This window comes from Pantherophis guttatus, chromosome 6 (assembly GCF_059756535.1).
Source record: "Pantherophis guttatus breed Tessera chromosome 6, ASM5975653v1, whole genome shotgun sequence".
NCBI lineage: Eukaryota > Metazoa > Chordata > Lepidosauria > Squamata > Colubridae > Pantherophis > Pantherophis guttatus.
Window position 1 is genome coordinate 6,889,651 of NC_142068.1, and position 26,278 is coordinate 6,915,928.

General features: G+C 39.7%; 2 protein-coding genes and 1 long non-coding RNA gene across 3 annotated transcripts in view; 1 reads left to right on the top strand and 2 right to left on the bottom strand.

Moving 5' to 3' along the window:
- The window catches only part of LOC117660148 (cytochrome P450 2J5-like), a 26,388-nt gene extending 21,567 nt beyond the window's left edge, over positions 1–4,821 (bottom strand). The window contains exon 1 of the mRNA XM_087872420.1: positions 4,591–4,821. Within this exon, the coding sequence (XP_087728546.1) occupies positions 4,591–4,761 (171 nt within the window). The 5' untranslated portion in view covers positions 4,762–4,821. The remainder of the gene's footprint in view (positions 1–4,590) is intronic.
- Positions 1–17,408, top strand: part of LOC148113000 (uncharacterized) — a 17,832-nt gene extending 424 nt beyond the window's left edge. Inside the window, exon 2 of the long non-coding RNA XR_015728558.1 lies at positions 13,346–17,408. This is a non-coding gene — a long non-coding RNA (uncharacterized LOC148113000). The remainder of the gene's footprint in view (positions 1–13,345) is intronic.
- A 4,432-nt stretch (positions 17,409–21,840) lies between these two features.
- LOC117679765 (cytochrome P450 2J5-like) overlaps positions 21,841–26,278 on the bottom strand; it is a 29,523-nt gene continuing 25,085 nt past the window's right edge. Inside the window, exons 7-9 of the mRNA XM_060682890.2 lie at positions 25,960–26,147; positions 25,651–25,792; positions 21,841–22,288 (exon numbers count right to left, since the gene is read on the bottom strand). Coding sequence (XP_060538873.2) covers positions 22,104–22,288; positions 25,651–25,792; positions 25,960–26,147 — 515 coding nt within the window. The 3' untranslated portion in view covers positions 21,841–22,103. The remainder of the gene's footprint in view (positions 22,289–25,650; positions 25,793–25,959; positions 26,148–26,278) is intronic.

The following is a 26,278-nucleotide window of genomic DNA, read 5'->3' on the forward strand; positions in this document are numbered from 1 at the left end:
CCTACCCACACCATACTTTACATATATGTTTTGATCATCATCAGAATATATATTGCTTTATAGGTTAATACATAAGTAATACATTGTCAATTCAGATGTTTTAGATTGGAAATAATCTTGCATCTCCTCTTTATTTATTTATTTCCGGTTTTATTTTTTCTACCCTATTTTCTTTCATCTATATTTGTACTGATTTTCTTTTCCAGCCATTGATACCACTGGTGCCACACAAGATAGAATTCACTTTCTTCTTTATCTTGGAGTTCTAGTGTCAGTCTATCCATTTCGGCACATTCTGTTATCTTTGAGATTAATTTGTCTTTGGTTGGGAGTTGATCTGATTTCCAATTTTGCGCAAACAGTAACCGTGCTGCTGTCAAAATGTGTATGATGAGGTATTTTGTCTCTTTGTTGTGTTGTGTTGTTATCATTCCAAATAAAAAGAATTCTGGAGTGTTTTCTACTTGTTGGTTTATTATTTCTTCAATAATTTCCTTTGTGTCCTTCCAGTATTGTTGGGCCTTTGTACATTTCCACCAGGCATGGTAGTATGTCCCCTTTTTTGTTTTGCACTTCCAACATCGTGGGGAAGTGTTTGGATATATTTTGTCTAGTTTGGCTGGTGTTAGGTGCCATCTGTAAAACATTTTTATGAGGTTTTCTTTGTAGGGTATGGCTCTTGTCATTTTGATGTTCTGTTTCCCCAATTTCTCCCAGTTTGCCAGTTGGATGTTGTGCCCTATGTCCCTGGCCCATCTTATCATATTTTCTTTTACTGTTTCTTCCAGTAATTTATATCTAAGTAAGTAGTTATATAATTTGGTTATCATTTTTTGTTCTGGGCCTTGTAAAATCTTATCCAATTCGCAAAGTATTAACCTATCATCTATATATTATATTAATATATATATATTATATTAATGACAAAAAGTTAACAAGAAGAACAATAATAATAAAAAGGCAAGACTAAAGTTTCAAAATGCTTTGTAAACAAACTGTTATTTTAATCAACTCGTAGAAAATTTATCATGGCATCATGGCTATCCGAAATTTATTTATTTATCTTATTTATTTGTCAAGCATGTATAAGATAACAGATACAAGTATAAACATGATTCTGAATACAGGATAAGGATACCAATACATGGAGACAGTAGGACGGTAGGCACGTTGGTGCACTTATGCACGCCCCTTACAGACCTCTTAGGAATGGGGTGAGGTCAACAGTAGACAGTCTAAGGTTAAAGTTTTGGAGATTTGAGGAAGAAACCACAGAGTCAGGTAGTGCATTTCAGATGTTGACAACTCTGTTACTGAAGTCGTATTTTCTGCAGTCTAGTTTGGATCCGTTTACCATGAGTTTGTATCTATTGTGTGCTCTTGTATTGTTTTGGTTGAAGCTGGTAGGACATTGTAGCAGATGATTTTATGTACTATTCTTAGGTCAGACCAAAGACAGCAAAGTTCTAAATTGTTTAAGCCCAAAATTTCGAGTCTGGTAGCATAAGGTATTTTGTTGCAAGTAGAGGAGTGGAGGATTCTTCTTGTGAAATATCTCTGGACTCGTTTGATTGTATGACTGTCCGATATGCAGTGCGGGTTCCAGACAGGTGAGCTGTCTTCAAGAATTGGTCTGGCAAGAAAATTTTATGCCCTAGTTTGCAGTTCAATATTACCAGAGAAGAAACTATGCAAGATTAACAACTTTTAATGTTTTTTTTGCAATCCTATTACAGTGAGCTCTGGCCCTTAGATCATTTGAGATGAGTACTCCAAGGTCTTTGACAGAGTGAGGGTCATCTGTTAGGTTGTATCCGTCCAGCTTGTATTTTGTGTTCTGATTTTTTTTGCCAATATGTAAGACAGAGCATTTGTTGGTTGAGATTTGGAGTTGCCAACTGTTTGACCATTCTGACACATAGTCGATGTCTTTTTGTAGAGTAGCAGCATTGTCAGTGATGTTGAATAGTTTTACATCATCCACAAAGAGGATACAGTTGCTTATAATATGATCACAAAGGTCATTTATATAAAGTATAAAAAGTGTGGGTCCTAAAATGCTGCCTTGGGAGACACAGCTGTTAACAAGTGCAGGGTTTGATAGGGCACTCCCTATTTTGACTACTTGTTGCCTGTTTGATAGGAACGCAGCTATCCACTTGTGCAGGGATCCATAAATGCCATACATTTTTAGTTTTAGGAGTAGTTTGTTATGTACCACTGAATCAAAGGCCTTATAGAAGTCTATGTAAATTGAGTCTATTGCTTTGCCCTGGTCGAGTTGTGTAGTCCATATGTTTTTGCAGTGTAAGAGTTGCAGATTACAGGACAAATTTTTCCTGAAACCAAATTGTTTGTTAGAGAGTAGGTTGTTTGTAATTTAACCATGATAAATAAGAGAACACAGGAAACACAAAATGCTGAAGCAAAGTGAAGAAATAGATATTGAAGCAGGGAAAATATTTTCTGGATATTTCAATTTAAAGTTAAAAGAAAAATTTAAAAAATAAACTTCAAATATTTTGCAAATTAATAAAATGCAAAAACTCTCTGGTGAGAGTCAAATATAAATGTCAATCAAATGAAAGCACTTCCACTATCCACGAAAATGCTGTGTTTCCTTACAGAAAAGCAAAACTTATTCAAAACAACCACATAAATCAGAGGGAAAAAGAAAAAAAGAACTGATAAAGTCCGACAAGGGATTAAAATAAATCAGCATTCAGCCAGCCAATTAACTTTTAAAGATAAAAGGAAAGTGAAAGAAAAGATTCAAACAGTGAAGTTAAAACCCAGACACGCCTAAGAAAACAAACTGCTAAGAGGAAGATGGATGATCTTTCTGACTGCTCCCACAGGGACCTGAAATCTTCAATATTCCCCTTCCCAGGAGAGTCCATAGCTGTTCAAAAGCTGTCTTGGGTCATTCCTAAGTGATCTCATTCAAATCCAGGGAGCAGCACTGCCAAAGAACCAGCTTTGGCAACAAAATCAGCAGATCGTCAGCAGAAAAATGAGAAATTCCTACCATTCAGCAGCCGTCAGGAGGAGGAAATACTTCCTTGTAATACATGACTCATGCAGTTAGTGGAAACATTTGTCAGCGTTGAACACAGATCCATAAAGCTTTTGAAATCATTATACAATTGCAGAATTAGCAAGGGACATTTAGGCTATCAGGTTCCACCTATTGTCTACTGCAGGAATATAGAATAAAGCATCTTCAACAGAAGAATGTCTAGCTTCATTTGAGCAGAATGAAGGAGAAACCATCCTCTCCTCACTCTCTCTGAAGAATGGGTTCCATTATCAAACATTTCTTGGTAAGACTGAACTAGAATTTGCCGCCTAAAAACTTAGCCCCATTATTTCATATCCTGCTCTGTGAAACACTGATAAGCAGGTCTTGATCTGGATATACTGGCATGATGAGGAAAATAACCAAGTGTCATCACTATCATTTGATTAATTAAATTTCTCATTATGCAAAAACATTTTACTAGGTTAATACATTTGTATATAGTTATGGTACAGAGAAAATAACCGAGAATGTTTTTATATCATCATCTTCTTCTTCTTCACTTAACGACTCCATAATCCCTTGCGGGGTAGAGTCTGGGCAACTGAATGGAGCTAACTAAGTTTTTATGGCCAGATGCCCTTCCTGTCACCAATGCAGAATTTTTGTTCAGCAGATATATTCTCAGTGTGCCCAGAGAGAGAAATATCTGCCTCCACCTAGGATCAAACTCACAGCCTCCTGATTGTGAGGCGAGAGCTCCACCTCTAGGCCACCGCACCACTCCTGAGAATTATTTTATATATTGTTGGTTAATTATTTAGAACAAAATACCTTACGAAAATCATCTTCATGAACCAAAACCCATAAGCCCACAAGATCCCAATGAGAGGTAGAGCCAAAGTCTTTGAGCCCAAAGTTGTCTCAGGAAGAAGAGAATCAGCAGAGCAAGCAGCAAAACAAATAAAATTGTCCCTATTGCCATCATTGTCCAGTTGGTTCTTTTTCTTTGATGCTCATTAATAGATCTGGAGATGGTTGTATCATTTCATCTCATTCTTTTAACTTTTCTTCCTCTTTTATATACTTTATTCAACCCCGTTATTTCACACAGTGTTCTGTGAAACAGCTATAAGCAAATCTTACCTAAATATTCTGGTACCATGAGGAAAATGATCCACGGTGAGAAAATGAGTGGTTAGAGTACAATACTGCAGGCTACTTCTGCTGACTGCTGGCTGCCTGCAATTTTGGCAATTTAAATCTCACCAGGCTCAAGGTTGATTCAGCCTTCCATCCTTCTGAGCTTGGTAAAATGAGAAACTGGATTGTTGGAGGCAATATGCTGACTGTAAACCGCTTAGAGAGGGCTGTAAAGCACTGTGAAGCGGTATATACTGTAAGTCTAAGTACTATTGCTATTGCTAAAAAAACTAATCACATTCATCACTAGCACTTGAAGAAATGTATTCCTCATTGTATTTTACTTGATTAAGTACATTTGTCTATAATTTTGATATAAAGAAAACAAGTGAGAATTATCTTGCATATTACTGGTTAGAATTAAATACCTTAAGGAAGTAATCTTCACGGAGCCAAAGCCCACTTGCCAAGACAGATCCAATCAGAGGCAGAGCCAAAGGACCAGGAGGCAAATGTCTTCGGGACCAGAGTTCTTTCAGGAAGAAGAGAATCAGCAGAGCAAGCAACAAAACACACAAAAATATCCCTGTCACCATCATTTTCCTGCTTTTTCTGGTGGATCTGAAGATGACTGTATGCTTTTGTCTGATACTTTTTTCTTTTCTTCCTCTTTTATATATTCCATTGATGGGAAACTAATAGCAGCATGTGTGTCTCATTAGTGATGGAACTTTGTCAAGAAGATACTATCACATTAATTCGGGTTAATGAGAGTACCTCTGACCATGTGCCACCCAAATAACAGAGGAAAAAATTCAATCAAGGGCTGTGTAATCCCTTTTGCCGTAAACATGACAGCGTACCAGAATCATTTCAAAATCATACTGTATCACATGCCCATCAAATCTATCTGAATATAAAGGAGAATCTTTTTGGGCCAGGGAGGGATTATCTAGTCCAGGATTATGTCTCATGCAAAGTCATGTAAACCTAGCAGTGGGACATTATCATAAAAAAAACTTCACTCAACTTTGCTTTCAAACGGATTTGACCGGAAGCATCGCGGCAAGACAGATGGGGAACAGCGGGCTCTGATGAGCCTTGCGAAATCCCGGGCTGACAAACCACTGTCGAGGGGTCTTCAGACCAGATCTGTCCTGTAGGGATGGAGAAGAAGGAGAGGCACCTCGGACGACCAAGAGGAACAGGCAAGTTCCTCAGAGGTCAGAGGAAACTCTTCAACTCAGCGGCGGGGGCGGGGGCCATTGCGGCCGTCATAAAGCTGGTGCAACCGGACCACGTTTTGAGCAGGAACGGTGATTTGAATGGAGTACTGATGCTGGGTGAGTGATTGCCAGCTCATAGGCAAAAAATAAATATTTTTAAATTGTTAAAAGGTGCCCCAGTGAAATAACAGCAGCTAATGGGCCTGAGGGAAATGAAGGAAGAAGAATAAAGAGGAAGTTTAAAGTGGCAAAGCCTGAAACAAAACTTGATTTTTGGATTAAAATGCATAGAGATAATTAAAAAATTAGAAGAAGAAAAAAACCCATAATAGGTGTGAAGAAGATTGGAAAGAATTTAAAAAGATTTTTGTTGACTGCTGAGGAAAGAACAAAGGGAAACTTACAATTAAAGCTCTGTAATAGAAGATTTTTTTTAAAAAAATCTCCATGCCAGAGAGTTGAAAGGGACATTGGGGGCACAGTTGGTGATAATAAAGGGACTCATATTGGTTCTCTGGCTGTGTTGCCTTTGTGTCACGCCCTAGGTCATCACAGCTTATCTGTGTCATCAAGATCTTCTGAGTGGTGCAAATGGGTGTGGAGAACTTCTCCTTAGAACTTGAAAGGACTGTGTTGTACACTGGAGATAGATGATGCCATAACACTCTCCCTCTGTTGAAAGAGGGCGGTTCAATTTTGACATAGATGTCCTCCTTGACCCATCTTTCAAACCAGCAGTCCTCTCTGTCCAAACTGTGGACTTTGCTTTCTTCAGAAGAGTGGGCTTTTCTTTTAAATGAAATGGACTGCTGAATCTAGTCTTGATGGGTTTGCTCTTGTATGTTCTCCTGCAAATGACCAGCTGCCTGCAAGGAGTATAAATCCTTCCATTCCCCACCATCCAGTCAGAGCTGAAGAAGCTTCTTGGCTCACGGTCACTTGATCAGAATTCAGACGCTTGGCAACAGATGTCTATTTACAACAGTTGCAATGTCCCTCCATCATGTGAACACCTTTTGCAAGTTTCTGGCAAGCAAAGTCAATGGGGAAGCCAGATTCTCTTATCAACTCTGTTACTAAATTAACAACTGCAGTGATTCACTTAACAGCTGTGGCAAGTAAGATCATAAAATGGGGCAAAACTCACTTGACAACTGTTTTGTTTAGCAATGGAAATTTAGTACTTGATTATAGCCTTAAGTTGAGGATTACCAGTATTAATGATATCCCAAAGTCCCTCCGTTCAAACAATATGTTTATCCCCAGGATTAAAAATAAACATGTAAACCTTCTGTTCTATGCAGATGAGGTCTTATTAATGTCATGCACAGGTAGGGATGACAAAATTGCTGCACAGGTTTAGTTCACATTGTGCACCCAATGACATGAAGATCTAATGTAATTGTTTTGAGGAAGAGGTGGAGTGGAGTATGGATAATTGGAGCCTGGGTAGGGAATGTACACATCAAGTTAAGATCTGCCCACACAAAGGACTGGTTTTCACAAAAAGCAAGGTCTTTTGCTCCCACATTTTAAGAAAAAGGGCTACAGCCTGTGCCAATCCCATAGGGCAGCTTGTCAACTATAGTTACTTGTGTTGTCTACTTCCAGTCATCAAAATATATAACAGCAAAATAGTGTCAATGATGACAAATGGCACAGAGCTGTGGGAATATATAAATGCCCCTTTACTGGAAACGATGCAGTCTACTTTTCTGAAATGTATCCCGGGGGTGGATAACTCTACACTGTTTCCAGCAATAAGGGTTGACTTGAATATACCTCCTATACAGGTAGTTCTTGATTTACAACAGTTCGCTTAGTGACCATTCAAAGTTACAATGGCACTGAAAAAGTGATTTATGACCATTTTTCACACTTATGACTGTTGCAGCATCCCCAAGGTCACATGATTTACATTTGGATGCTTGACAACTGACTCATATTTATGACGGTCGCAGTGTTTCAGGATCATTTGATCACCTTCTGCACCCTTTTGACAAGCAAAGCCAATGGGGAAACCAGATTCACTTAACAACCGTGTTACTAGTCTAAGAACGGCAGTGATTCACTTAACAAATGTGGCAAGAAAAATCGTAAAATGGTGCAAGACTCACTGAACAAATTTCTTGCTTAACAACATAATTTTTGGGCTCAATTGTGGTCATACATTGAGGGTTATTTGTACAAAGCCATCTAGTAATTAAAGTATTCAACTAGAAAACTTGGAAAACATATTGTGGCTGAAGATCCCCGTCTGTAGACCCAGATAGATTGCCTGAGCATGCTACTTCGCAATTGGGCTAACCAGTTTTCAAAAGTCTTCACAATGTGGCTTCTCTATCCAAATTTCAGTCCAATTTTATCTAAAGAAGGAATGCCTGAATCCTTCAAACTAGGTTACTCCACATATATCTCTTAATAGAGTTAACATGGATCAATGGAATATCAGAAAGAGAGATTGTTTTATCACTAAATCAACATCCTGACAGTCAGAACAATTAATCAGTGGAACAGCTTGACTCCAGAAGTTGTGAATGCTCCAACACTGGAAGTTTTGAAGAAGAGATTGGACAACATTTGTCTGAAATAGTATAGGGTTTCCTGCCTGAGCAGGGGGTTGGACTAGAAGACTTTCAAGCCCCCTTCCAACACTGTTATTCTAATTCTGATTCTAATGTATGGTTGAGGAACTTGGTTGATGGATTATGAATCCCAGGGCCCTCTACCCTCTCTCTACCCTTTATCATATTATCTGGGACTTCATGGCACAGTAGTTCAGAAATATATTCAGAAATATGGAACAGCTTGCCTTCAGATGTTCTGGGTGCTTCATCACTGGAGGTTTTTAAGAAGAGACTGGACAGTCACTTGTCTGAAATGGTATAAGATCTCCTGCTTGAGCAGGGGACTAGAAGACCTCGAAGGTCCCTTCTAGTTCTATTTTGATTCTGATTCTGAAAATATTTGGAGAATTTTAGGTTTCCCAGTAACCAGTTCCTAGCTCAGAATATCTAAATCTAATAAGGTAAATCCTTGCTTATGGAAGTTGTACAAGACATCTCCTCTGTTAACTTCTTCTAATAGGCCCCAAAAAAGCAGAATGACTAGCCACTAAAAGGGAAAATAAGATTTTTGCTGATATTTAAAAGCTGTACTATACCTTGAATATATCAGGTCCTCTTGATCTCAGATCTGTTGATGATTGACAGAATGGGATACATTACAATCCATTCCTAAAAAGCTCCTTTTAGACAAGAGTACAAGTAAAGTAGCATTTGGAATTATTCAAGAGATCAATTCAAATTTATACATCTCAACAAATACACATTATTTTTAATGGGAGTAATGGTGATTTAAATGAGCTGTGTGAAATCCAAAAAGGGATGAAACAAGGATGCCCTCTTTCTCCACTGTTGTTTATTTTAGTGCTGGAAGTTTTCAACAAAGAAAAATAATTAAGAATGAAAATTAAGAATGAAACATATAACTGAGAGCTTTTGCTGATGATTTAGTTATTTTTCTATAAGATGTCAAAAGTGATATGGAATATCTGATGAAGAAGCTGAACAACTTTGGAGGTTTAACCAGTTTCAAAATAAACAAACAAAAAACAAATATGCTGGTAAAAAATCAAAATATCCAAGACTGGACTTCTGATGAAGAAGTCAAGTTTTAAGGTGGAGAAAAGAGTTAAATACCCTGGGATCATGCTTACAAATACAAATTCTAAATTGTTCTAAAATAATTTAGAACATTCATCAAAATCAGGTGTGCCACTCTCTGAGATTCTCCAGCCAGGATTTCAGCTCTTACACCAGCCATGACTCCTCTGACATGAGTCAGAGGAAAAGAGATGGAAATGATCCTCTGGGAGAACATTGTGGTATCAAGATGCTATGATCCTTACATAGCTGTTTGGGGGGGGGGGCGTGCCTAAGTTCCTAACAGTGAGGCAATTAACCAGTGGAACAGCTTGTCAGATGTTCTGGTGCTTCATCACTGGAGGTTTTTAAGAAGAGACTGGACAGTCACTTCTCTGAAATGGTATATGGTCTCCCCCTTGAGGAGGGTGTTGGACTAGAAGACCTCCAAGGTGCCTTCCACCTCTATTCTGATTGATTGAATATAAGGAATCAAGTATAAACTTTGAATACTGCTGCTGTACTGTCTTCCTTGTTGCCCAGGCCTTTGACCTCATTGCCCTGATGTTGGCAAATTCATCCAAATTTCTTATATTCCAAAATATCAGTCTCTAGGCCATCAGAGCAAGGTCTGAGTGACTCAGAAATTCATGACCACCAAGACAAAACCAAAAAGTTATCATGATGCTCATCACACTGGGAGCAGCATAGACTTGGTCTGGTCTTTTTCTTAACTAACATGTGATCTGAAGATCTAGGTCATTCATGTCACTCATGGTGAGAACACTTCCCCTATACCAGGAATCTTGCTGCTATCACCCACCACTTTATTTAGATCACATCATTCAGATTCAACTGGTTTTCAGGAAGCACTTGAGGAAAGGTCTCAGAAGCCTGGCAGGCCCTCGTTGGGAATATACTCCAGATTATAGGGTTAACAAAGAGACTAGGCAGGATTAACCCCAAGGGACCACTTTCTTTGCATTGATTCAGAAGAAGATTTTGAATAATCAAAGAATTCTGGAAGAGGAATTGCCAGAAAATACAAGCGGAGCAATATTGGGAAAAATGTCTCCTATAGAAAGTGATTATACTATAACTAGAAAGGGCTCTAGATGAGGCATTTGGATCCAGTCTACATCCCATAAGTATGGGATAAAAAATGCATTGGTTGCTCTTGTAGATCTTCTGCCCTGGAATGTGGGTGGATAGAAGCCCCTTTCTTCTTCTGTTAATTCTGTCAGCAGCATTTCATCACTTCAAGCATGGTATCATTTTGGATTATCTCTGAAGTTTGCTCTGGCTGGAGAATGTGAAGTCCACAAGAGAAATCTACTAAAAATGAAAATAAGTACTAAAACTAAATGGAAAGTAATATGTTTTATTGGCATCCAGAAAGAAACAAAGGTTAATAACAAGCTTAACGTCTATGGAGATTCCCAATCATCCAGATCGTGGTTATTTCAGAGATGCTTTATTCCAAAAGACAACTGAACTTAATTGGTTTTTTTTTTTTAATTTGAAAATATTTCACTTCTCATCCAAGAAGCTTCTTCAGTTCTAAACTGACCGGTGGGGAATGACTGCCAGCAGCTGCTCACATTCCCCACCTCACCTGCCACCGCTGCAGCTCAGCAGTCCGATTGTCCTGACTGAAGCTGCTCTGTCAGGCTGGTGCCCTCCGCGCCCCAGTCCACCTCTCTCTGAACCTCCATGGTGTCTTTCCCCAAAATGTCAAGACCCAGCTCATCCTCCTCCTCCTTTTCTGTTTCATGTCCAGAAATGAGTCCATATGCAGGTCCGTTACACTTATCCTGGTTGTGTCCCTCAATGCTACAGACAATGGTTCTAGCTCGGCTGTGCCCCTTCCACTCCAAATCTGTGGCCCGGGGTCTTCACTGGTTGGCAAGGTAAAAAAAATACAAGCCTCAGCTGGATCCCAACTCTGGACCAATCCTGTCTTCGCCATCCCATGCCATCCCAGCTCAGTGCCTTCAACTTCTAAGTCTCCAGTCAAGTAGCAGGCCAGGTAATAGTAGAGCAGGACCCCCCCCTTTGGGTCCAAACAAATATTTCCCTCCTCGAGTCCATTCAAAGCCAGTTCTTACGTCACCTAATGGGGTCCCCCCCCCCCCCCGTGTGAGCAATGCTGCAATCCGCCTGGAACTGGGCATACCATCACTCGCTACTGTTCTGTGGAAGCGTGCTATTGGCTACTACCCCAGATGACGTAGACAGGATTCTGGGTAGATTGAATGCGACCACATGTTTGTTGGACCCGTGCCCCTCCTGGTTAGTGCTGGCTTCCCGGGAGGTGACGCGAGGCTGGCTCCAGGGGATTATAAATGCTTCGTTGGGTGAGGGTGTCTTCCCCGCCGCCCTGAAAGAGGCGGTGGTAAGGCCCCTCCTCAAGAAGCCTTCCCTGGATCTGGCAGTATTGGCTAATTATCATCCAGTCTCCAACCTTTGCTTTGTTGCGAAGGTTGTTGAGAGTGTGGTTGAGCGACAGCTTCCCCAGTACCTGGATGAAGCGTCGTATCTAGATCCGTTCCAGTCGGGCTTCAGGCCTGGGTACAGCACGGAAACGGCATTGGTCGCGTTGGTTGATGATCTCTGGAGGGCTCGGGACAGGGGTTGTTCCTCTGTCCTGGTCCTGTTAGACCTCTCAGCGGCTTTTGATACCATCGACCATGGTATCATGCTGCACCGGCTGGAAGGGTTGGGGGTGGGAGGCACCGTTTTACGGTGGTTCTCCTCCTTTCTCTCTGACCGGTCGCAGTCTGTGTTGACAGAGGGGCAGAGATCGACCCCAAGGCCCCTTATATGTGGGGTGCCGCAGGGATCGGTTCTCTCGCCCCTTTTGTTCAACATTTATGTAAAGCCGCTGGGCGAGATCATCCGTGGTTTCGGGGTGAAGTACCATCTGTATGCTGACGACACCCAGCTGTACATCTCCACCCCGGACCACCCCAACGATGCCCTTGAAGTGATGTCCCAGTGCCTGGAGGCCGTACGAATCTGGATGGGGAGAAACGGGCTCAGGCTCAACCCATCCAAGACCGAGTGGCTGTGGTTTCTGACGTCCCGATATAGTCAGCTGGCGCCATCGCTGGCTATTGGGGGCGAATCATTGGCCCCCACGGAAAGGGCTCGTAACTTGGGCGTCCTCCTGGATTCACGGCTGTCTTTAGAAGAGCACTTGACGGCCGTGAACAGGAGGATTTTTCATCAGGTTCACCTGATTTGCCAGTTGCGTCCCTTTCTAGATCGGGACTCGTTACGCACAGTCACTCATGCCCTCGTCACCTCTCGTCTGGACTATTGTAACGCTCTCTACATGGGGTTCCCCTTGAGGTGCACCCGGCGGCTCCAACTGGCGCAAAGTGCGGCCGCACGGGTGGTTATGGGAGCAGCGTGGAGCTCCCATGTAACACCTCTCCTGCGCGAGCTGCACTGGCTCCCGGTGGTCTTCCAGGTGCGCTTCAAGGTTCTGGTTACCACCTTTAAAGCGCTCCATGGCTTAGGACCTGGTTACTTACGGGACCGCCTACTACCATCAATAAGCTCCCACCGACCAGTACGCTCCCACAGAGAGGGGCTCCTCCAGGTGCCGTCGGCCAAACAATGTTGGCTGTCAGCCCCTAGGGGGAGAGCCTTCTCTGTGGGGGCACCGACGATCTGGAATGAGCTCCCACCAGAGATACGGAGGATTCCGGATCTGCGCACCTTCCGCCGCGAGTTGAAGACTCTTTTATTTCATCAAGCTGGCCTCGCCTAAATCTTCTCCCTTTTAAGTGTAAATTTTAAATTTTTACTATATTTTAAAATATGGGTATTTTAAATTATGGGTATCAATTCAGCCAAATTTATTTAATTCATTTTATTCGATTTTAAATTTTGTATATGTATGTGTTTTATTTTATGGCTGTTCACCGCCCTGAGTCCTTCGGGAGTAGGGCGGTATAGAAATTCAATAAAATAAAATAAATAAATAAATAAAATAAATACTGGCTGACCCTGTGGGTCAGACTTCCAGATTACTGTTTAGGCTAGTGCTTATGGCGGGACGACTTCCACAGTCCTTGGGCCAGCAATATTCACACCAAACTTATGAAGATAGGTATTCCCCCTATTGAAGCCCTTATGCTTGGCCCAGATGCAGCCAAATCACTGATATTCCAGCGATTGGATGATATTGAAAGACAACAGAATCTGGTATTTGGTGTGGGAGTATGTTCTCCGTTTTCTCTCGGTATTACTCCCCGAACACACACCCCTAAATATCTCTCTATGCTATCCTTTGTCAAATACAGGTTGGACTTTCTAAAGGCATGTTTTAATGTGATCCCCTCGAATGTCCTAGAAAGCAAGTGCTTAGGAAGTGTGAAATCCACCCACTGTTCATGTGACGGCCGATCTCCGGAATCGTTGGCTCACATCGTATTTATATGCCCCCATTATCGGGAGGTAAGGTCAGAACTTATTTCTCCCATTTGCCAAAGATTTCCTGGAACATCTGAAAATCTTAGCCTTCTCTTCTTACTCCAGGATACTGATTCTAAGATTACATTAAAGGTAGCAAACATTTTTGCTGCAGTATTGGTATGTAAGAGTCAGGGGAAGGGACGGGCTGGACCCATTGACTGAGGAGAGCCTCACTGATCGTCAGCAGTTGAGCTAGCTGGTGGTTGTATAAAGTGCCGATGTGTAGATTTTATGCAAATTGCAATATAGTATTTTCTACCTATGTATAATTTTAATCAACCATAGTCCATATAGATTGGAGCTAAAAAAATTTATAACACATGAACTATGAGCTTGACAGAGTGGTTTTCTACCACTGATCTTGTTGTCGTTTTGCACTTCAGTCTGGTCATGTGCCAGCTACGTGCCTTGGATGTTTTGGTTTTTTGGTCTATGACCGCAATAAAGTATGCTGTTGCTGTAGAGCAGGAAAAAGGTAGGTTTAAGGAAAAGATTGAGGGGTTTGTTTGGTGTTGTGAGTAGCAAGAAACCCCCTACAGTTCTCCCATCTCTTCTCTTCATGGCAGGCAGCATTGCACTGTATAGCTGCTCATGCCCGCCATTTTGATTTTTTTCTATATTCATTACCAGTGGTGGGTTGCACCCGGTTTGGACCGGTTTGCAAGAACTGGTAGTAAAACCGGCGGGAGGCATGTGCAGAAGCAAGGCACGCGCGAGAGTGAAGCGGTTGCACATGCGCGAGCCCATTGTGAACCGGTAGTAAAGGTAAATAGAACCCACCCCTGTTCATTACCATGCTGAAATTTGGTCTTCTATATGTAATTTAGGCCAAAAGCAAGTAACAAATCTGAAAACCATGGTAGATTTCTTCATTGAAAATGTTAAATGTTTCAGATTTGTACCGATTTCCAATTTTTAGTTCCTCACTGAATATTTTACTGAAGATTCAAAGAAGGCTCTTGGTTTATTTATTTAGCCCAAGGCAGGCTCTCTGTATATACATTATTTGCTTTCCTTTAATCCTGCTAAATTCATACATCTGCTTATAGAATCAAGAACCTACATAGGAAAATTATTATGAAGAATAGATTTCAAACAATTTCTGTGCTTTTAGGACCTGAGAGTAACTCTTGTTCCACTAGCCATGTCTGTCTCACCTTGGATGTTGGGATGATTTGTCAGGAGAAGTGCCCACATCAGAGAAGACAAGGTTGTGTCTGTTGCACCAGAAAAAAAGTCTAAAATACACTGAGCCAGGTTCTTTTCATTGTAGGTAGATGTTTAAAATGGAAAATTACAATGAATTCTATCCAGTTTTTCTGTCATTTTTACTTCTGTATCTCAAGTCTAGAGAATAAATACATTCCTAGTGGCTATATAGGAATACCAATGCAGAAGAGTAATAATTAAAGTGGTAGATTCACACTGAGACACTTATCTTAAAATAGACAAGATGAAAGATAGCCTGAGGTTCTGAAGAACTTTAATGTGTTTTGTTTTAATTGATAGATTACTTCAGGAAATGTTTGCATGTGAAACAGTGACTAATCTGTACTTACTAGAGTGAGTCACAAAAATTCAGAAGCAGCATTACTAGAATTGCTGCATGCATTCAGACATTTAAAGTCATGCCCAAATTGACACCTATGACTGCTCTAACTATGAGATTTTGTGGCCATTGTGCCATATCACAATAATTTATGCAATTTTTAGGATACGGGTAGTCCTCGAGTTACAATCATTTGTTTGGTGATCGTACCAGCATCCCCATGGTCACTTGGCAACTGGCATGCTTTAATTGCGTTGTCCTGGGATAATGCAATCACCATTTGTAACCTTCCCAGCTGGCCTCTGACAAGCAAAGTCAATGGGGAAAGCCAGATTAGCACATGATTCACTTAACAACTCCAGTGATTCGCTTAACAGCTATGGCAAAAAAGGTCATTAAATGAAGCAAAATTCACTTAGCAACTGCTTTGCTTAGCAACAGAAATTTTGGGTCCAGTTGTGGTTGCAAGTCGAGGACTACCTGTGTTAGATTCTTGTGAGATAATATTAACCATGCACCAAACCAGTGCAATTTCACGAAGAATTGTGGGACAACTGACACAATACAGACCATTTGTCTAGTGATAGAGAAGCATCTTGAGAAGCAAATCACCACAGATATGGCAGTCACTGAGCTAGAAAAAGCATTTGAAGAATTATCACATGATCTATTTCTTTCTCAAGCACAAATGGTCCAATTCTCACCATTGCTCTTTATACTCAGTACGTACACTGAAACCAGAAACCTTCAATTGCAACACCCACGGATGCTATTATATGCTGCTGAACATGAAGCAACCTTGAATCGTTAATACAAGGGTGGAAAACCTGCCTTAATGGTTTAGGAATGAGGGCCTGTATTAAGAAGATTGTATATCTTGAATGTAGTGACCAGAACAATGGTACACTCAAGACTGACAATGCCAATTTGTAAATAAAGTGACCCAGCTCAAAGTCATTTCAAATCGATAAAAGTTGTTTCTAAAAAACAAAAAAATCAACTTTTTTTTCTGAAAACATTGGAAAGAAGGATCTTTTATCCTCGTTTCAAACATTTTACTTTTTTACTGATGGTCAAAGCAGTAAAAGTATCTGTTGGGGAAAATTGTGCAGCAGTTGTCTAGATGAAATCAGAGGCACTAACACAAAAGTGTAGTCTTTTATATGTGTACATAATATATATTTAACATTCAACATCCCAGAAGGAGAAAAACACAAGAGAGTCAGGAATATCATGAGGTAAATTTTGCAATATACAGAACACAGAGAAGAAAAAAGGCGGGAAAAATGGGAAATGCCCCCCCCCCTTTATACTTAAGGCAACCAATCATAGCGTAGATTGCCTCATGCATGAGTCAGCACCCTCTAACTAAGCAATTTTCAGCTACTAAATTCAATATCCTAACAGTATCTGTCCTTTTCCCAACTTTTCAGGGAAATCGTTCATTTAAATATGAATTAATCAAAAGTCCCTGTTAATTCTTTTCCTTCTTAATGGAATTTCTTTAGAAAAAGGGGAAAGAAGTGATAGGGAAACATGAGCCGATGGTGAAATGATAATAAATCTAACTTCCCCCACAAAGAATCTTCCTTGTCTAACAAGAGTTTAAGATTGCAGAGGTACAAATATAGTTTTTATTCAGAAGCAATTCAGAATAGGAGCTGATTGGGGGAAAAAAAATCCAGTGAGGATAATCTCAGTAGCCCCTCATTTTTACTTATAGCAAGGAATATAATAATTCCTTTTTCATGTATTGAATCACAATAAACTCATACCTTCTTCATCTGAAGAAGATAGTAATCAAAGATAGGTAGGTAGATAGGTAGACAGACAGACAGACAGACAGACAGACAGACAGATAGATTAGATAGATAGATTAGATAGATAGATAGATAGATAGATAGATAGATAGATAGATAGATAGATCGATCGATCAGAGTTGGAAGGGACATAATAGGTCATCTAGTCCAACCCCCTGCCCAAACAGGAGACCCTACACCATCCCCGACAAATGGCAGTCCAATCTTCCCTTGAAAGCCTCCACTGATGAAACTCCCACAACTATTGAAGGCAACTTCTGTTCCATTGGTTGATTGTCTTCACTGTCAGAAAATTTCTCCTCATTTCTAGGTTGAAGCTCTCCTTGATCTGTTTCCATCCATTATTCCTTGTCTGGCCTTTCATTGAAATTGTGTGGCTCGTGCAGAGAGTAGGATTCCTTGTGTTTCTCTATTTCCTCCTTTGCAACAGAAGTGATCACCTTTATAGAAGCCAAGGCCTCTTTGTGAGGGCGTGGGAAGTAGCTCATTAATCTTGGGAACACAACAAACATCTAATAGAAATGGAAAAGGAAAAGTTATTTATTTCCCACTACAACGAAAGAAGATGCTCAGCAGCTCACAGTAATAGACAGCATTTAATAACCAAAAAAAAAAAAAAAACATTGCAAATTCATTAAAACATGGCAAACCATACATGGTGTCAGACCTCAAAAATCCTCCATAAAAGCTGTTCCCAAATTCTTAAGAATTATGTTGTAGGCAGATAGATTATCATAAAGATATTATAAAATTCTGTTATTCTCCTATTCTCTCCAAGAGCATTTGTAAATATGGTTACCCACAGCTAACTGATTTAGACCAACTGGATTCACATGCCAGGCTAAATAATGAATTAACTACATGGGTTGGATTTTTGGTCTGCTTGCTTTTCATAACAGAATAACGGAGTTGGAAGGGACCTTGTAGGTCTTCTAATCCAACCCCCTGTTCAATCAGGAGACTTTATACCATTTCAATGTATACCTGTCCAATCTCTTTTTAAAAACTCCAGTGGTGGAGCACCCATTTGGAGGCAAGCCTGGTTATTCTCCTGCTCAGGAAATTTCTCCTTAGTTCTAGATTGCTTCTCTTCTTGACAAGTTTCCATCCATTGCTTTTTGTCCTGCTTTCAGGTCCTTTGCAAAACAAGGCTTGACTCTCTCTTCTTTGTGGCAACCCCTTAGATATTGGAACACTGCTATCATGTTATCCCTAGTCCTTCTTTTCACTAGACTAGACATACTCAATTCCTACAAGCATTCTTCATGTTTTAGCCTCCAGCCACTTAAATCATCTTTATTGCTCTTCTCTGCACTCTTTGCAGAGTCTCGGGTGTTTTTTATATCGTGGTGACCAAAACTGGATGCCTTATAAGGCCTTATAAATCAGTACTAACCCTTCGTGTGATCTTGATATCCCTCTGTTAATGCAGCCTAAGATAGGACTGTTTTTTTGTTTGTTTGTTTGTTTGTTTTTGGTGGCTGCAGCAGAAGTTCTGGATGGAAGCAATGGGTTTAAATCATAAAAAAGCAGATGTTGATTTAGTATTAGGAAGTTTGAAAGAACTGTTCAATTATAGATTGACCCACTTAAGACTGATTCTTGAGTTAAGACTGATTCAAGGACAGACACACCTATTGGGAATAATAGTACTGTCTACCCTGAAGCTGACATATATAATTTCTAAAGCTTCCTCCATGGATTCCATTCATGATTACATGAAATTATTGATGGAAACATAGGTTTGGGGGAGTTTTAATATAAAATATGACTCACCACGTGAAAAAAGCCACCAGAGAATTTCACAATAATTTCAAGGGCTTGAATTAACTTCTGGAAGTTTTCATCTTTGGGAGCAAACTGATGTCCAAAACTCAAAGCACATATGACATTAGAAACTGCATTTATTACTGGAAAGGAAGGGTCAAATGGCTGCCCTGCAGATGAAGATATTTCATAATTAATTATTAAAGAGCAGGAATTCTAAGGGGATGAGGAAAGAGAATTGGTTCAAAACTTTTAAAAAATAAAAAAAATACTGTACATCTTCTTTTGTTCAAAATACACAGAATGGAAAAAAATTCAGCAGATGGGGACTTGAGTCATTACCCCAAATTACATACCTTCTGTTTGTCTAAAGATCTCCACCAATGTCTGAGCTTTGTCTTCTATCTGATGCTCAATGCTTTTCTTCCTCAGGCCCAGCTTCCACAGAGAAGTGACGTAAATGTGTCGCTGCTGTTTCCAGGTGTGGCCATTGGAGAAAATAATTCCCGAGGACATCGGCAGACAGAAATAAGTGATTCCTTATAAATTTATGTTTAAAAAAAATCTGTTAGATCTGATCTTCCAAACATCTTTCTGGATTTCAGGTAGGAATATCAAAACCCTGTGACATTTTGCATTTTATATGATTCTGGCTGTTTTATTTTTTCTTTAAAAATATTCATTCGTTTTGGGAATCACAAGGACACGGGGTGACATATGTGGTATGGTGACCACAGGAGCATTGCTGGCCAACCTCTATCTTATATGCGTTCAAACTGCTAGATTGGCAGGGGCCGAGTCAAGTGATGAGAGTTCACTCCTTCATGTGATGGTAGGACTCAAACTGCCAGAGCACAGACCTTCTCTGGCTCCTTTTAAACCACTGAGCTTAAAATGGGGTATTAATTGTCCTTAAAACCAAAGTATTCACATGTCGGTCTTTTATCCACCTCCATAGAGTAGATCTGTTCTTTGTTATGTTGTCTAACTTTAGTGGTCTTCTGATCATTCTGGAACTCCATAATGAAATGCCTAATGCAAGAATTGATGTTTCTTCTATCATGGTTCATTAGTGATAGTCCTCAACGTACAACCACAATTAGGACCTCAATTGTTAAGCAAGGTAGTTGTTAAATGAGTCATGTCCAATTTTATGATTTTTTTTAATAAGGTTGTTAAACGAAGTCATTTTTTTTTTCAGTCCATTGTAACTTTGAATGGTCATTAAATAAATGGATGTAAGTGGAGAACTATTATAATTGTTCCCTTCTAAAGCTCTCTCTTTCCAGTCACTTTTCCTCTCACCTGAGAAGATTTCTTTGTACGTGTAGTCGGTTACATGCTCAGAACAATTCTTTTCCTAGGCCAGTTTTCCACCTTGCATTTAACGGAGAACAAAAATGATTGGCCTGTTTGGGTGATTATGGATGGAGGACAGTGTTGCTACTGTACTTTCTCCATTCTGTCAGAGGTTTAGGAGTTCTTACTGAAGGTATCTAAAAATTGTATCTGAAATAGTATGAGTCTTCTATTGCAATGTTACAAGAAACTTGTAAAGCAGAAATTTCGGATTTCCAGTCAAAGGTTAACATATACGCTGTATTTGGAATATTTTGAGTCTTCTCCTGCAATGTTATATTGTAAGAAACTTGTAGACCACAACCTACTACTTGGTAAGCTAAAAAAAAAGTGGGATATCACCACCAGATGGATGTGTAACTGGCTTATCAACCATACTCAATGAGTAGTCCTTAATGATACTATATCTACATAGAGGGAAGTAAGCAGTGGGTACCACAAGGTTCCATCTTAGGCCCAGTACCCTTGAATATATTCATAAATGAATTAGATGAGGGACTAGAAGGGGAACTCATCAAATTTACAGATGATACTAAACTGGCAGGAATAGCCAACACCCTAGATGATAGGCTCAAGATCTAGATTGATCTTGACAGACATGAACACTGGGACCTATCTAACAAAATGAAATTCAACATAGAGAAAAGTAAAATCTTACACTTAAGCAAGAAAAACCAAAGTTACAAGTATAGTTTAGGTGAAACCTGGCTTAATAGCAGTAACTGTGAGAAGGATCTTGGAGTCCTAGTGGACAATCAATCAAATATGAGTTAGCAGTATGTGGCAACAGCCAAAAAAAGCCAATGCAATTCTAAATTGCATTAACATAGCGATTGAATCAAGATCACGTGAGATGCTAGTACTGCTTTATAAAGCCTTAGTAAGCCCACACCTAGAATACTGCATCCACTTTTGGTCACCACATTATAAAAAAAGATGTTGACACTCTACAAAGAGTGAAGAGAAGAGTGACTCAGAAATTCAGGGCCACCAAGACAAAATCAACAAACAATTCGTCTGGTATGTTGTTGTTTTTTTCTTAACTAACGTATGATCTGAAAATCAAGGACATTCATGTCACTCAAGTGTGATCACTTTCCGTATACCAGAAAGCTTTGCTGCTACCACACACCTCTTTATTTAGATCATATCATTCAGATGCAACTGCAATTTCTAGGAGGCACCTGGGGAAAGGTCCCAGAAGCCTGGCAGGCCCTTCTGTTGGGAATCTACTCAGTCTCCAGAATGCAGGGATAACAAAGGGACTAGGCAGATTACTCTGAAGGGACCACTTTATTTACATTGATTCAGAGGAAGATCTTGAATCATCAAAGAATTCTGACAGAGGAATAGCCAGAAAAGACAACTGGAGCAAGACTGACAAAAAATATTTGGGGAAGGTTGTAGAGAAAGTGATTAGGCTGCAACTACAGAGGGCTTTAGATCACAGCTGTCAAACTCTCAACCTGCAGGCCCGATGCATCACGCACTGGCCACACCCACCCCCCCCGGTTTGGTGAAGGGGATAAAATATCATGACACGTCACATGATGCTGCCATGACAACGCAAGTGTGACACCCCTGCTTTAAATGAAGCTCATAATTAGATCCAGTTGAGGTTCAGCTGGGATGAAAAATGCATTGGCTGCTCTTGTCTTGTGGATGTTCTGCACAGGGATGTGATGGGGGCATATTTTCTTCTTTTGCTAATTCTCTCAGCATCATTTCATCCCTTCAAGCATGGCATCATTTTGGTCTATCTACGAAATCTGGTTGGGGAACATGGTCCATAGGAGAAATTTAGTAAAAATGAAAAAGATACCAAAAATAAAAGGAAATATGTTTTATTGGCACCCAAAAGGAAACAAAGATAAAGCATGATAACCTTAGGTTTTTTGACACACATCCTCCCAGTCTTTGGTTGATCTTGTTAGGTATGTTGCATGAACGCAGCAATAGGTTGAAGAAGTTTCAGTATTGAGTAAATAGAAGCAAAACACAATATTAAGTGAATTGGTATATGTATGAAACATTTATCATACTGAACAGCTCTTCTATATTTAGTGTTATGCTTTTTTGTGGTGTTTAGCTTTAAGCCTTTGTGGGAATAGCACACAGTTTATAAGGCTGTGGATGCATTGTCACTTTTACAACAGGTGCTTCATTGAGTTCTTTCACTCCTTCAGGCAACTGGAAGCTGAAGGCCTTCAACAGGCTGGTCAGAAAGATGAAGATCTCAATTCTTGCCAGTTGCTCTCCCACACATACACGCTGACCTGTAGGTGAGACAAAGTATAAAGGGAATAATGATCACTTCTCCAAAATATACCCCATCAGCAAGGAAACGTGAGAGAAGATTTGTAACGGATGAAACACATTTCCCTGTTGAACCTTGGTATCTTCCAGGGATGAAATGTAAAATTTGTTACTACTGTTTCTGTGGGCGTGGCTTGGTGGGGGGGGTAATGTGACTGGGTGGGCGTGGCCAACTTTTTTTTAAAAAAAGAGGTTGCAGAAAAAAATGCTTTAAAAGCCTCTGATGATCCCAGCTGTATTGTCTGATCATCAGAGACTTTTCAAAGCATTTTTTAAACCGCCTCTTCCCCGGAAGAAGTTGCAGAAAAAAACGCTTTGAAAAGCCTCTGACGATCCCAGCTGAGCCTCACGATCATCAGAGACTTTTTTTTTACTTTTAAAAGCATTTTTTCGGGGGAAGAAGTTGTAGAAAAAAAGCTTTGAAAAGTTTTTTTAAATTTTTATTTATTTATTTATTTATTTGTTTCCATTTCTATACCGCCCTTCTCCAATAGGACTCAGGGCGGTGAACAGCCAAAGTAAAAAACAGAGCATACAAAATTTAAAAACAGTATTAAAATAATTAAATATTTTGGCCGTAAATTAAAACAACCCAATTTAAAATCAATTTAAAATTTAACTCATTTAACTCAAATTTAAAAAGCCTCTGATGATCATGATGACACAGTGGTTAGAATTCAATATTGTAGGCTAACTCAGCTCACTTCCAGCAGTTTGATTCTGACCTGTTCATGGTTGTCTCAGCTTTCCATCCTTCTGAGGTCGCTAAAATGAGGACCCAGATTGTTGGGGGCAATATGCTGACTCTGTAAACCACTATAGAAGGCTATAAAAGCACTATGAAGGGGTATATACTGTATTTTTCAGACTGTAAGACACACCTTTTCCCCACAAAAAAGTGGGTGGAAATGTCTCTGCATCTTATAGACCGAATATGGCCCTGTTTTTAGCCTCCCAAAACACAGGGGGGGGGATGTTTTGGGAGGCCAAAAGCAAGGCCATATTCGAACGTCCTGTTTTCGCCAAAAACAAGCCTGTTTTTGACAAAAATGGGACACATGAAGAGTTTACGAGGCCTGAAGACTGTTCCTGCAGGCTGGGGAGGGCAAAAATGGGACACATGAATCGGGAGGCCAAAAACGGGCCTGTTTTTTCATGAAAATGGGCCCGTATTTCACAAAAATGGGATGTGCAGAGGGTTTGGGAGGCCTGCAGAGTGCTCCTGAGGGCTGAGGAGGGCAAAAACTGGATGTGTGGAAGCCAAAAAACTATTTTTTTCTCGTCATCCTCTTCGAAATCTAGGTGCATCTTATACTCTGGTGCGACTCATAGTCCGAAAAATATGGTAAGTGCTAAGTGCTTGCTATTCCTAAATAGACAGAATGCCAATTTGAGTAGACCATCTGTTTCCTGCTCAGGAATGCCTGACTATAAAGGTGATCCTTGCATAGGAAGGTTTATAGTAAGGAAGAATGCTATTGGTAATATTGATAAAATTTTAGTCTACCTTGTAACCTTTCACTTATAACCTTTAGCACTAGCTAAACCTTTAAGAAACCTATTGTTCTTAGTTTTATATACTACTCCATAAGGGTTTACTGCATTCTGGGAGTGATTTACAATGTCAGCACATTGCCCCCAACAATCAGGCTCCTCATTTTACTGACCTCAGAAGGATGGAAGGCTGAGTCAAATTTGAGCCAGTCAAGATCAAACAGCTGGCTGTGGGCAGAGTTTTCCTGCAGTTTTCCTTTCTAACCACAGCCACACCATGGTTCAAACTTTAGCTAAACTAAGCCACCCAAAGTCATTTTATTATAAGATGGATGGCATATTAATTACTTGTTTTACTATCACCTTGATGATGTATGCAAGATACTGCTTTTAAATATTGTTTTATAAAGATATATATTTCCATGATTTGTATCAATATTTCTTTTTGAAATACATTTATTTTTCCCTGTTGAAGCATTTTCCTTATTTTGATGGATCAAAAAGTTACTCAATAATCTACCAGTCCCAAAGTCTCAATTATTTGTAACACCAAAAAGCCAATATTGAAACAGTTTACTCAGTCAAAATTATTTCTCAGGATGCCCAATATTTATAGTTATTTATAGTCCTCAACAGGTTAGTTTACTTCTAAGTTCTCCAAAAAGTTTTTTTCTTCTTCTTCTTTCACCTCTTAAGCAGTTATCAGACAATGTTTATAATCCTAGGTGAATCCATCAGATTTCACCATGTTTTCTTAAGTCACACAGTCAACTCTTCAATTTCAGTAATAATTCCTGGTATTTGTAATCCACTCTACTTAGAAATCTTCAAAAGTCTCACAATTTGTTCCCCATCAGTCGTGAAGCAAATAAGTATAAAATAATATGCAAAAAGGCAGTCTTCCAGATGTTGTTTGTCTTGATTCTCTTTTCTGCCTTATCAATAATCAGATTATTCCAATGTTATTCCCAGCCTTGTAAAAATATAATATATATATTCTTTCACCAGTGGATGGCACAGTTGATTGTTGTTCCACTTTTCTTCAAACAATTTCTTCCAATAATCAATCAAATATTCCCAGCATTTCAAAATGACTTTTCAAAATATTACCAATAAAATATTTGGATCCAGTCTATTTTAAAACTTCATATTCTCCCCTTAGGTTTCACTTACGGTAATCTTTCTCTAAGTGTTTATCTGCCACTTTTCACCGCTTTAGAGAGACTTTCTTTTGGAATTTCTTTTCTTTGGGATTAGATCTCTAGTATAGAAGTTGAAAATCACCTCACCCAGTTCCAGGCCACTGTTCACAAACTGCTCCAGCACATTTCCTTCTTCAGTTGTCCCAGCTTCTCGGTGGCCATAATGGTCACCTCTCCACTTCATTGTTGGATGGGAGGGCATCTCGGATCAAGCAGAAGAGCCGCCGCTCTCCGTGATCTGCAAGGCCCCCCCTCCTTTCTTTGTCATCCCTTCAGGGTGAGTTTAGTGCCTTAGGGCCCTCCAACGATGAGGATTCAGCCTAGGTTCACAGAGCCCCGTTACCCACGACCGTCTCACAGCAATGCCAAACTGGAATTCCTAATCTTGTAGCTATTTTACAAAGCTCTACTGATTACAATCTAAATATAAAATCTAAATGTAATTAATATTTCTTTGTAGTTTAAACTTGGTAGCCCAAGAGAAATTTCAGACTCTCGTGGTTTTCAAATTAGAAGGAATTTAGATTCCTTGATTTTCTATTCAGTCCATGATGAATTCAGAACAACTCAATGATGGGGGCGGTAGAATCTATAAGTGATAAACTGCTTTGGGTTCATATACGTACCCATTCCGAAGGGCAGAAACTCTTTTCTCTCTATGAACTTCCCATCCTTATCTAAAAAGTGATTTGGGTTGAATTCTTCAGGTGTCTCCCATTGTTCAGGATCAAAGAGAACAGAACGCAGGTCTGGGAAAATAATGGTCCCCTGCAAACAAAGAGATGATTAAACACAGCAGTTTCATAAGGAAAACAGGCAGAAAAGTTCAAACAATATTGATGAAATATTTGGTTTTAGTTTGCCTTTATGGACCCATATTTGTTCATTTCCAAAAACAGTTTCTGAGAGCAGTAGCTGTTCTTAGCATTTCTCACTTTTGGAATGTGGTAATCCTTCATCTTTACATCTTTTGTAGTTTGCCTGGGAGCCCCAGTTATCAAGAAATATTTTAGACGCTGTATTTCATGAATCACAGCATTGGTGTAGGGCAGCTTCTTCTGATCCTGATAGGAAATTGACTGTGAGATGTCAAACACATCTTTAATCTCCTTCTGGACTTTCTCTAGAAAAAAATATGGAAATAGAAGCTTCATTTCCTTCATTTGTTTCCAAATTTTAATCCTTAGAGGCCTATTGCTACCAATGTTCTTCAGAGTATGTGATCTTCACCTTCAATTTATTACTGGCTTCTGA